The sequence below is a fragment of the Myripristis murdjan genome, chromosome 13 (genome assembly GCF_902150065.1).
Source record: "Myripristis murdjan chromosome 13, fMyrMur1.1, whole genome shotgun sequence".
Classification (NCBI taxonomy): Eukaryota; Metazoa; Chordata; class Actinopteri; order Holocentriformes; family Holocentridae; genus Myripristis; species Myripristis murdjan.
Genome location: NC_043992.1, coordinates 40195109 through 40207776, shown reverse-complemented (window position 1 = coordinate 40207776; position 12668 = coordinate 40195109). Strand labels below are relative to the sequence as shown.

Sequence of the window (12668 nt, the reverse complement as noted above, 5' to 3'; positions counted from 1 at the left end):
TTTAGTCAACTTGTCTTCAAAAAAAATCCAAATAATATTGCAATTAAATTCATCTAGGAGCTCTCTCTCTCTCTCTCTCTCTCTCTCTCTCTCTCTCTCTCTCTCTCTCTCTTTCTCTCTCTCACACTCTATATATGTATATATATATATATATATAGAGAGAGAGAGAGAGAGAGAGATAGATAGATAGATAGATAGATAGATAGATAGATAGATAGTGAAAGTATTCAGACCCCCTTCACTCTTTCACTTTTGTTATGTTGCAGCCTGATGCTACAGTTGTTTCAGTTCATTTTTTCTCTCATTAATCTACACTCAGGACCCCATAATGACAAAGTGAAAACAGAATTTTAGAAAAAGGAAAAACTGAAGTAGTATTTAGACCCTTTGCAACAACACTTGAAATTTGGCTCCCTTTCCCTTTTATTATTTTATTTTTTTCTTTCTAATACTCTGGTGATATTTGTATCATGTCATTACTGTTATTATTGTTATCATTATTAACATTATCATCACTACCACTATTATTATTGTGAGCTTGCAGTATAAAACAGTATATGTACGCATGAGAGGGTATGTTTTGTGTATGTACAATATGAATAAAAAAAAATTATATATATATAAAAAAATAAATTTCTCCAATTTCTCTTTGTGGTTGCTGAGCTCCAGAGATCCTGTGTGGAGACGGGACAAAGCTCCAGAAGGACAACCATCACTGCTGCCCTCCACTGATCTGGGCTTTATGGCAGAGCGGCTGGACGGAGGCCTCTCCTCAGAGCAAAACACATGGAAGCTGCTTGGAGTTTGCAGAAAAGTACCTGAAGGACTGTCAGACTGTGAGAAACAAGATTCTCTGGTCTGGCCAGGGTCAAAGTACAGAGACATCCTCAATGAAAACCTGCTCCAGAGCGCTCAGCACCTCCGACTGGGCCGAAGGTTCACCCTCCAACATGACAGTGACCCTGAGCTCACAGCCAAGACAACACAGGAGAGGCTTAGGGACTCTGTGAAGGTCCTCCAGTGTTCCAGCCAGAGCCCTGACCTGAACCCTAACATCTCTGCAGAGACCTGGACATGGCCGTCCACCGACGCTCCCCATCCAAGCTGACCGAGCCTGAGAGGATTTTCAAAGAAGAACGGCAGAAAATCCCCCAGTCCAGGTGTGCACAGCTTGATGCTTCATACCCAAAAAGACTGGAGGCTGTAATCGCTGCCAAAGGAGCTTCAACTAAGTCCTGAGTAAAGGGTCTGAATACTTTTGTCAATGTGATATTTCAGTTTTTCCTTTTTAGTAAATTTACAAAAAATTCTACAATTCTGTTTTCACTTTGTCATTATGGGGTACTGAGTGTAGATTAACGAGAGAAAAAATCAATTTAAACGATTGTAGCATCAGGCTGCAAGATAACAAAAGTGAAAAAAATGAAGGGGGTCTGAATACTTTCTGAATGCTCTGTATATATATATTTGTGTGTGTGTGTGTGTGTGTGTGTGTGTGTGTGTGTGTGTGTGTGTGTGTGTGTGTGTGTGCTTTATGGTATTTTTTATCATGTAAGAAACTGGGTGATCTTACATCATCACTATAATATTCCTAAAATATTGTAATAAGGATTTGTCATTTTGTTGTCATATTAGTAGGCTATCCCTCTAAAATGTATTCTAGGATCATTGTAGTTATTTTCCATAATGGGCTAATAAAGATATTTCCTATCAATAGCAAATGGTCTTTGGAGTTTTTTCGGCGGGATGACATGCTGTGAAATACTGATGCCTTTTTTTTTCTTTTTTCTTTTTTCTTTTTTTTTTTTTTTTTTTAAACTGTGGATGCAATAATAGGATGAAGACTGCTTATTCCAAACGGATTATAGTTTTATTATTTATATCAGATAACCCACCTTATAGAACAGCAGGAAAAAGATTTTTTTTCAGAGGTTCCCAAACAATTTCATAACAAAAACGCCCTTTCTGATAACGATTTGATACGCTGAGTAATGCCATCTCGGACAATTTTTTTTTTTTTTTTTTTTTTTTTTTTTTATCTATTTTATACAGGATTTCGAAAGTGTCTGTGTGTATGTGGGTGTGTGTCGGGGAAAGGTCTGAGGAACCTTTGACCCAAACATCCGTTCATGCATGTTTTCCATTGTGATCACTCCTATAGGAAGCGTAATGACAGTAAAATTAAACTGTGCTTTAATTCATTCACCCTGGGGACCGCATGGAGCACAAGAAGGACCCCTAGTGGATCACTAGGCCCCACATTGGGAGGTAATGTAACGTGATTTAAATGTACTGTAATTGCAGATAATTGGGTGCTAGTGAGCAGACGCTCCAACCACCACCCACCCACCAGCACTGAACTGCTGTGAACTATTTACACAAACCCCATGCAGAGCTCAGCCTGAGAGTAAGACAACCTCCCCAGATCCACTCCACGTTTTTATCTGCGCCCTTACTAGGCGCCGTATTGCTGATGGGGGAGAATTAGATGAAATACCAAGAAACGACATGCAATAAAGGCGGGAGTGTAACGGGGAAAACATTGGTGAGTGTTAACCGACCGGGGAAAATGTAAGAAGGGACGCGATTCCTTTCCCTGCCGCTGCCGCTGCGTGTGAGGAGCCTCCATACCTTCGCCGGAGGATGCTGCGTCTGTGAACCATTGTACCCGAGCATAATCCATGCAGTGTCTTGGATCGCATCTCCCGGTGATATTTTCAGGGATATAAGGTGATATGCGCATAGGTTATCAAGGCTCAGGAACGCGGTAAAGGCGTTTTGAAGGTTCCCAGTGTCTGTGAATCCGGACTATTTTGCGCGCAGTCTTGTTCAGTCGCGTCATCGCCGACTTCTGTTAGACGCAAAGAGAAAAAAAGAAAGGACTTGATAGTCTCCTGACTCTTAAATTATTCAGGTATACCGCTTCTTCGCGCTCAACATATGCTCGACTCTTTGTCTTACATCCTCCGTGCATGATCTTAAAACAAGATCCCCTAAGTGGTGGTGACACGGATGAAAGCCGATGGCCAAGCTCCCCCAATTTCCTCAGAAGGGGGATGCAACCTAAAATAACCCCGGTGCCAAATGGTAAGTCACAGTTAATTTATGGCTATGAATATGAGCAATGGCTCAAAATGTGAACATTCTTGAGGTTTTTGCAATTTATTTCTCTCTTCTCTAATGCACATAGCCCGTGCGGGTGTGTGCCGACCTAACCTAGTTGCTTATACCTGCAGCTTTTTGCACATCGCAAGGCGAGGGAGCCCTGAATTTGTGACACGGCTTCTCTGGAGACAGTGTCCGTCCCTGTCCCCTCTCTCGGAGCCCGGACATCGACGACTTTAATGGCTTTTGTGTTCAGGAGATGGAGGGTCTTACTGGTGCTGAACGTGCTCGCCGTGGCCGGTTTCATGACTTTCTGGGCCAAGTGCAATACACGTAGCGTCCCGGCCGTCGGTCAGGAGGCTACGGCTGATGGGAAGAGGCCCCGGGGCAACGGGACGGCGCAGCAGGGCGCCGGCATTAGTCATGAGGTGCTGCTCAAGAGACTCGGCTCTCTGGAGGACGTGGTGTACAGGCAATTAAATGGTAAAAAAAAAAAAAAAAAAAAAAAAAAAAAAAAAAACTTAACCCAAAAACCTGTGAACCTACAGACATCCCCAACCGATCTGCAGAGACGCTAAGGTCATTGTAGGTGCCCCTGGTATTAGACATTAAAGGAGCTTCTCAAAATCTTGTCTTTCCACACACACACACACACACACACACACACCCACACACACACACACACACAAAGAGGTTGGCTCATTTCATTTGTTTTTCGGCTGGGCTAGTCTCATCTCTTATTTACCAGAGTCTCTTAGTTTATTTTCTTACAGCAAGAAATTCTCAAATAATGTTAAGACCTGAGTTTACATGATTATAAATAAGCACAAAACCACATGCATTTTTTTATTTACAAGCTATTTATTTATTTATATATTATTTTATTTAAATTAGGTACAGCAATAGTGAGCTTATAAAGTTAACCTTTGTTGCTTTGAAAATGTAATGATACCAATTTGAAAACTGGCCATTTTTAGGGCAGACCCGGGGCAAAGTTTTCCCACCATGCGCAATAATGTTAACTGACTATGTTGGAGACTGGTAATAAGTTAACCAGGCACTGCCTAGTTAACTTAGCTTGCATCGGAGTCACTAATAAAAGCTATATAATCAACAAACTCTTAGGTGCCTTTGTTTGGTAGTTTCTTTTCTCACAGCAAGAGCTTCTCTAATAATGGTAGGGCTTGAGTTTACCTGAAAAACATGATTGATTGTGAAAACTTGATTGTGCAAATTGGAAAACTGGCCATTTTTAGGGCAGATCTGGGGCAAAGTTTTCTCGCCATTAGCAACAATGTTAACTGACTGTTTAATGTAGGCTAACATACAGTAAGAAAAGCTATTACAGTAATATTTTAAAATACCTATTTAATTGTTTGAAAGATGCATTGCAATAAATAGGCGATATTTTAAAAAAATCATATTTCTGCTTCATTAAATTTTATACAAAGACAGAATGTTTTAAGTTAAATGAATTTTATTTTTGTACAAATTTGACCTTTGCTTTCCAGAATCATATTTATTCACAAGTTTGTTCTCCTAAGAGGCAAAACAGAAAGAAGTTCAGAAATTTGAAAACTTTGAACAATTTATTTATTTACACTCTTCCTTGACTTTACTCACTTTTTGGTCTTAAGATTAAAGTTCTAAAGAAAAAATAGTTTTTACTTATCCCTAAAACTTTGTCAATCTAGAGCTATTCTGGTACTGAACTGATCCATGTGTCTTGGTGCTCCAGTGAGGTCAGAGGTCAGGGTTGGTTCGAGCAACACGCCGGAGCTGGCAGGCATTCAGTGCCTCGCTCAAGGACACTTGAGCAGGGTGGATGTTTGTCAGCAGTGGTGCATGAACCACCGGGTTGAAGGATGGTCCCTTTAGCCAACAGGCTGCCCTGCTGTCCCCAAATAATCCCAAATAAACTAAGATGAATGTAATGATGGTTATCCCTCACTTTGAAATGAACAGTGAACAAATGAAAGGCCACTGTGCAGCCTCACTGCCCGGCTCACAACCTGGAGAGTGAAAGATTTCTGCCTTTTATCATTAATTAGACAGCTCCATGTTGAATCTTGATGCCTTTTTTTCCTTGCTGGAATTTTGCAGCCTCAATATAGGATCAGCAGGCGAGTAAGACTGGGAACCCCAGGGCTGAGCATATTTGTTACATCTCTATTTTTATACTGTAACCCCGTACTGAAGGCACAATCTGTGCCAACACTTTGTCATAATGTCACATCAAATCATAAGCTCACCTCTCTCAACAGCGAATGACTACCTTCGCTCACATGGGGTTGGAGTTGGATCTCTGATAGGATTTTGTGTGTGGGGGTAACACCTGTAAGCCTTAGACAGGATTATTGAAAGAGGAGTGACTCAGCCACACCAGGGGATACTGACATGTAATCTTCTCGTTTGCCTTGCTCAGGTCTTTCTAAATCTCTCGGCCTCATTGAGGGCTTTGGGGGTCGAGGTAAAGGTGGCCTCCCTGCCACCCTGTCACCAGCTGAGGAGAGTGATGCAAAATACCTGAGGGAGAAGTATGGATATAATGCCTACCTCAGTGACAAAATCTCTCTGGATCGGACCATCCCAGACCACCGTCCCAGCAAGTGAGCACAGAGATTTGATTTAGCCAAAGCTGTCAAAAAACGGGTCTGACAAACTTGTTCTCTGTGCAAATTTCATAACCCTGCATGTTTTATTTTTAAGAGCACGAATAAAATGTTTGGCTTCATGACCCTTCTGCTGGTATCAGGAACAAATTCCTGTGTGCTTTGAAGTGTTTGTACCTAATGGACTGCACCCGTCCCTTTTAATTTCTCTTCCTCTCTCTCTCTCTGTCTGTGCCTCTTAATCTGTTGTTGGATTTGTGATGAAGCTGCACTATCAGTGTGTCCATCGATATGCATGTATGCATGGGCAGACAAATCTAAACACACACACACACACACACAGGTGGTGCTTGTATCAGCAGGTGTGAACTGCATGCTTCTGATTGCATTTGCGTATCATCCGTGTATATGCATGTGCATCCAGGGGTGCATGCTCCCATACTCCCAAATAGCCTTGTGTTGTATCTGTCTGCGAGCTTTCCATAGAAATGTTCATTCACAAAGTGTCTGTCTCTGCTCCTGAACCCCAGTTAAATGAGCAACAGCCCCCGTTTGAAAGTCGGGGATGATGAGAAAGCCTTCAGCCAATCTCTGCCACCAGTTGCGTAGCTTCCATGGTCGGGACTACTTCTGCTAATGCAGTAATAGTATTAGCAGTAGTAGTAGCACTTGAAGTAGTAGTAGTTGTGGCAGTATATGTAGTAGTAATTATAACCTTTTAGTATCAGTAACAGTACCAGTATCAGTTTTTTAAAGGTTATTTTTTTTGGCGTGTCTGCTTTATTTGACAGTCACAGTAGAAAGAGGCAGTAAGGGCAGAGAGACAGAGGGGATGGCATGCAGCAAATGGCCTGAGGTCAGATTCAAACCCAGTGTGCTGCGAACAGGACTCAGCCGGAACACGTGGTGTGCGCTCTTATCTGGTGACTGGGCTGCCCCCTGTCAGTGGACTTTTAAAGACACAGCGATCATCCTGGTGCCAGGAGTGCCAGCAACCATCATTTCATTGTGGATTCACTGAGATGGAGACACTTGAAAACAAAAATGTAAATGACAGTCGCTCAGCAGTGTAGAGGAAGTTTTTAGGCAACACTTTCCACAATGTGCTACTGTTTGGTGCAGTTTGGTTTTAACACTGGCCAGGACATTTTTTATTATGTTGGTCTCCCCCATATCTTTCCTTCTCCAGCGCTCTTTAAAAAAAATAGTGCACTTTTTGCAGAAAACATGCAAACCTGGCAATTCTGCAAGTCTGTATAGACTTTATGCCAGCTGCTTATAACCTGATGTGGAGTTAAAATGACAATATTATTTGACATAGTTAAAAAAAAATGTGTAGGGGCAATTCATTAGTCCCTTGACACAATCCTGTGCCCTCAGCCGGAGGGTCAGGACGGCCCAGGGGGATCACTCAGTCATTTGGGGAGTTTTGATATGATTTAGAATGTGAAAAAATATATTTCCAATACACAGCTCTATTGTAATCATACTTAACATACTTAACTTAAGTTCACCATTATTCATTGTTAAGCCTGTAATGGATACATAGGCATGTTTTGGGGCTGTCACAAGGTTGAGGATAATTGTGCCATCTGACTTCACCAGCTGTTGTGAATACATAGGGTTCATACTGATAATGTAGGTTGCATTTATTCCATTATGGAAGATAATAAGATACGAAGACCACCTTTTTTTTTAATGTGACAAGGAAAGGAGATAAGGAAAGGAAGGAAGTCACTCTCCACCAGTGTAACTGCACAGAGAGATGCAGCCAAAGCCTTGATGCACCTCTCTCCCCTTCATTAGAGCTGTAGCCCATTTAAACAAAGGCTGCAGTAAAAATAGGCCTCCTATCTGCAGTAGACAGACTGTGAATAGGCCAATATGGAAAAAAAAGGAAAACGAAAGGAAAACCCATGTGATTATAGTTGAACAGGAGAAGGCACGTGATTCGTCTTTTAGCCTCTGTGAACAAGATGTCAGCAGCTCTGTGGAGGCAGCTTGGTCTTTCACAGTGATGACTGAGGAAGAGAGGAGCACGCAAATCCCAGGATGCAAGTCTCACAGCAAGGCATTAGAATAACCTCACATAGAAAAGGTTTCATTTGGCTTTCAGATAAGATAGTCACACTGTGGCGTAACATACTGCGTGTCTGTCTGTCTGTCTGTCCAGATGCAGGAAGGTCAGCTACCCGAGAGACCTCCCCCAGATCTCCCTCATCTTCATCTTCGTCAACGAGGCTCTGTCAGTGATCCTCCGCTCAGTGCACTCAGCTGTCAATCACACACCAGCTCACCTGCTCAAAGAGATCATCCTGGTGGACGACAACAGCGATGACGGTCAGTAGACTTTTATTCCCAAAGCACCCGTGTCTTTTTCCCCAAATGACTGGGATCTGCTGTATCTCAAGTCACGTATTTCCTGTCAAGAGGAGGAAAAGCATATGAATAGTCTCATATTCAGTGTTAACCCTTTCACACATAGCGGTCACTACAGTGGACAGCTGTTTAAGAGTCATTTTCTCCTAAATGCAATGATTTCTATGGTGGAATTGCACATCAGCTGTTAGAGTGCTCTCTGCTGCTCCCCTACATTGAGGTTTATGCAGAGACTGTCAGTTCTTGTTGCTGATAACATATTAATACTAGTAGAATGACATGGTAGGACCAGTCCTGCATCCTGAAAGAAGTATGGAGACTCACAGAGATATTCATGCCCTAAGAAGAGTAAAAACACATTAGAAAAAAATGTGGACTCAGGCTTTCATAATTCATGCATGAAAGGGTTAAAATCTTATTCTTTGTATAACAAGTTAAAAAAATATATATATACTGTATACCAAGGGGGTGAGACAGTCCCACTTGTTTCCAAAGCAGTTTTTCGTCATTTCAGGAATTTTTCTGGGAACAAGTATAAATATGTTGAAACAAGGCAGAATATCCGATATAAAAATGTCACTTTTTTACTCTTGAGTCTGGAGTTGACCTCATATGTGCATGTTAGTTTTTGCACTGTGAGCTTAAACACACTCATACCATTATACACTGATTACATTAATATGTTGATTTGGACCAGGGGTCACCAACCCAGTCCTCCAGGGCCCCCTGTCCTGCAGGTTTTGGTTCCAGCTCTGCTCTTTCACACCTGACCCAATTAAAGCTCACATCTTCCTGCACGCCCTGTTCAGGTAGATCTGCTTCAACCAATCAGCACCAAGCCCTGGTTTAGACAGATATTAGGCAGATATTAGTCTTTAAATAAACATTATAGCCCAGTCTGTGTTGCCTGTGCTGATTTGACAGATATTACTTCAGTCAGCCTCAGAGGTAACAGTCTGTGAAACTTGCCTCACTCTGCCTTACAAAGCCGCTAACCAGCATATGAAATTTGTTAAAATGGGTTTCAGGGGAGACTTTTTAATGTCCAGAGGCTTCTCCATCCTGCAAAGAATGACATTCAGACAGAGAAACACACACACACACACACACACACACACACACACACACACACACACACACACACACACACACACACAAAAACACTAAATCCTTGTAATGTGTTTCATCCTTTGAGATTTGGCATATAGATGGTAGAATTTAAACATGTAGCATGAAATAATGGCTCAAAATAACAGTTATAGGCAGGTAGTGCAGACATGCATGCATGCACACACACACACACACACACACACACACAAATAATTTAGAGCCTCCTCAGATTGCAGCTGCAGAACGTACTGTCCCTTGTCACCAATAGAGTTTACAATCAACACTCCATATTGTGCTCTGAGCATACAGCCGAGTGCCTATATTGACTTCCCTTTATGATGTACATTATGTGTTTCCTTGTTTATTATTCTTCATTTTGTGCACATGTGACACACCCTTTTGCACGAGCAACACCCAAACTCTTTAACCCTTTATAGGGCACTCATTGAAATACTGTGAAATTCAAAAAAAAACAAACAAACAAACAAAAAAAACAACCCTAGACTGTTATTAGAGAACATGACAGGACTTTATTACTTTTATAAAATTTTTCTAAAATTTTCATTTTCCTATAGAAAATCAAAGCCATTGTGATTGGTCAAATGCCACAATCATGTGACCTGGGATGTAGAGCGATCTTTGCTGATTGGCTGGGTGAAGACCAAATGATTATTGAACTAACTGAGACAGGGGATGGGACTGATATGTACAATTTCTGAAATTACCAAATATAGTCACTTGCCCTATAAAGGCTTAATCTCTTGTAAGCATGAAAAAAACAACACTTGCAAACACTTCAAAGCAATTTCATACAAGAAATTCGAGCTCCGGCGTGTGCGACACAGACAGCGTCAGCCAACACAAAAGCATACGTTAAGGCTTTCTGCGGGGAACACAGGGAAAGATGGCGCCCTGAAATGTCCACTGGCAGGACGGCGGCGTCGAATGCGTAACGGGGCTCCATCAGGGTGACAAGGTGACGGGCGTCTCCTCGACAGAAGCCGCGTCCACCGGTATTGAGGCTCGGTGTTTGGTCGGGTGACTAATGGGTCCAGCTTTTGCGGGGCGGACAGGCGGAGAGGCAGAGTGCCACAATAGGATGTCACTGGAGAGATGTCCCCGTCTTATTTATGGGGCTGCGCTGCCAGGCTGGGCCCTGTAAGACGAAGACAGGAAGAGCGGAGGGGAGTGGACTGCAAGGAGGGATGAGGGCGGATGGGATGAAATGAATGAGGAGGGAGAGAGGAAGAGGCGTATGTTGTGGAGGGGAAAGTAGCTTGAAGGGAGAGTCGGAGCAGAGGAGGTGAAAATAGGTAGTGTGAAAGAGAGAGAAAGATGCACACAGAGCGAGGAGATCAAGCCAGGCTATTAGAGGAAGTGGCAGACGAAGTGAGAGAGAGAGAGAGAGAGAGAGAGAGGGTGGGAAAGAGTGAGGGGCCTCAAGAAAAATAGGGTCGGACAGAGAGAAGGAGAGCGAGTGTAATGCATATGGAAAGGAGGGAGGGAGGAACGCAATAGAACGGAAGAGTAAAACAGATGCGATGAGGAAATGGGACGCGAGAGACGGTACGAGAGGAAGAGGAGGGGAGACCTCATGCGTGGAGGCAGAAACAGCCGGGGCATGAAAAAGTGGCTGAGGATGGCCAGAAATGCAAGGAGAGAGAAAGAGAGAGAGGGAGAGGGAGAGGAGGGTAAAAGGAGGGAGAGACAGTTCAATCCCCCCCATGCTCTTGGCTCTGCTGGATGGCTGAGAGCCAGCTATCTATCACAGAGGGAGGAAACTGCAGCAGGGGAGAAGGCGAGGCATGCAAACAAATAACACTCACCATTCTCTCTCCGCCTGCATACGTCGCCCGGCTCGGCTTTTTTGGCCTCGCGTGACGGTTTGGACAAAACTCACACGTGTGTATGCGTGTGTGTGTGTGTGTGTGTGTGTGTGAGAAACCGAGACAAAGAGCATCAGAAATGTGTTTATTTGTCTGTGATGATCATCAAGAATATACAGAGACAGAAAAACAGAGAGCATTACAAATATGTGCAAGTGTGTGCATGTAGGCGTGTGTGTGTGTGTGTGTGTGTGTGTGTGATGCAAAGGAAGAGGGGCTGTGACTGTTTGGCTCCGGAGGGAAAAGGCTGATCACTTGAGTGAGAGATCAAAGGTGCAGCGGCTGCCACCACTCAGGAAGCCGCAGACTCCCTGTGGTGGTTTTTGCCGTCTGCTGGAACGCGATACAGAGCCGCAGGGACGCGAGAGAACACGCTTACGTCGCATCTTCCTGCCGCTGTGTGTGTTTGAGTCTTGAATATGACACAAAACTGACCAATGTGATGAGGCCTTTTGGTTTGGTTGTGTTTTTGTTCCTCTGAGTGCGAATAATCAGACGACGGGATTCTTTATTGATCGCTGAGGAGCTGTTCTGTTTCCTCTTGTCTGGGTCAGGGTCAGGGTCAGCCAAAGAACAACAAACCCAGCGCTGGCAGGGGCTCAAAGCCTTTCTTGTGGCTTAATGCTTCGTCCTTAAGTTGAAGAGCAGACTCTCGAACCACGAGCAGGGTTCATAGGGTCAGACAAACTCCGGAAATTTGAAAATGCAATTTCCAGGTCCTGGGAAAAGTTATGAAAAAAACAATTGCAAAGCTGTGGAAACCGACCAACACAGTGTTCGCTCAGTTTAAAACTGATTCCCCAGTTCAGCGTGTTGTGGCCCTTGAGGATTCCTGTGATGTGTGTTCATGCATCAGTTTGTCTCAGTGTGGTAAAGAAAGCTGAACATACTTTACTTCACCTCTGTGAGCCAGTGGTATCCACAGACTGACTGCTCTGTTGTTTCAGCTTGGACTGGACTTACAAAGTGAAAAACTCTGTCCAGGTTTATGTGAGTCTCTTGTTTGTTTTACAGAGGCTTATATACAGTATTTGACTGACTTTCACCACATAGCGCCCATGGTGCTAAAACAAACATTTTCAGGGGCAAATCTAAAATATACATTTTATGGAAAAGTCATGGAAAGGTCAGTGAAAACCTCTGGCAAATACAGTGATGGAAAAAAGTTTTCGGACACCCTTAAAATTTTACACAATCTCAAATATTATCATGAAATATTTGTGGAAAAATCTTTTTTGTGTTTCAAAAGGTGTGGCTGCGTTAGACAGATACAAACAAATACAAATTATATTTTTTTGTTTATTGTTTCCAAGAAAAATGAACCAAACTAAATTCTTGACAGTGTAATCTTTCTCTTCAGGCGTGTTTCCTGCGTTAGGTTCCTTGTTTTAGACATTTTTGTGTCTGAAGAACTTTCAGATGTGCTGGCTTTACATAGACACCAAGCTTGGCAACAAAAATTGGGTCTTTTAATAAAAAGAACGACCTTCATCACTGGTACCAAAATGACCCAATACTCCAAATTTCTTCTGTATTTTTATGGAACCAATCAATTTGAAGTTTTTAATGGCTTTTT

The 12668-nt window shown here is 42.8% G+C and overlaps 1 protein-coding gene across 1 annotated transcript in view; it reads left to right on the top strand.

Annotated features, from left to right (window-relative positions):
* Nucleotides 1-2442: 2442 nt before the first annotated feature.
* The window catches only part of LOC115369777 (polypeptide N-acetylgalactosaminyltransferase 17-like), a 30296-nt gene continuing 20070 nt past the window's right edge, over nt 2443-12668 (top strand). Inside the window, exons 1-4 of the mRNA XM_030066444.1 lie at nt 2443-3087; nt 3237-3588; nt 5531-5714; nt 7891-8057. Of these exons, the coding sequence (XP_029922304.1) occupies nt 3345-3588; nt 5531-5714; nt 7891-8057 (595 nt within the window). The 5' untranslated portion in view covers nt 2443-3087; nt 3237-3344. The remainder of the gene's footprint in view (nt 3088-3236; nt 3589-5530; nt 5715-7890; nt 8058-12668) is intronic.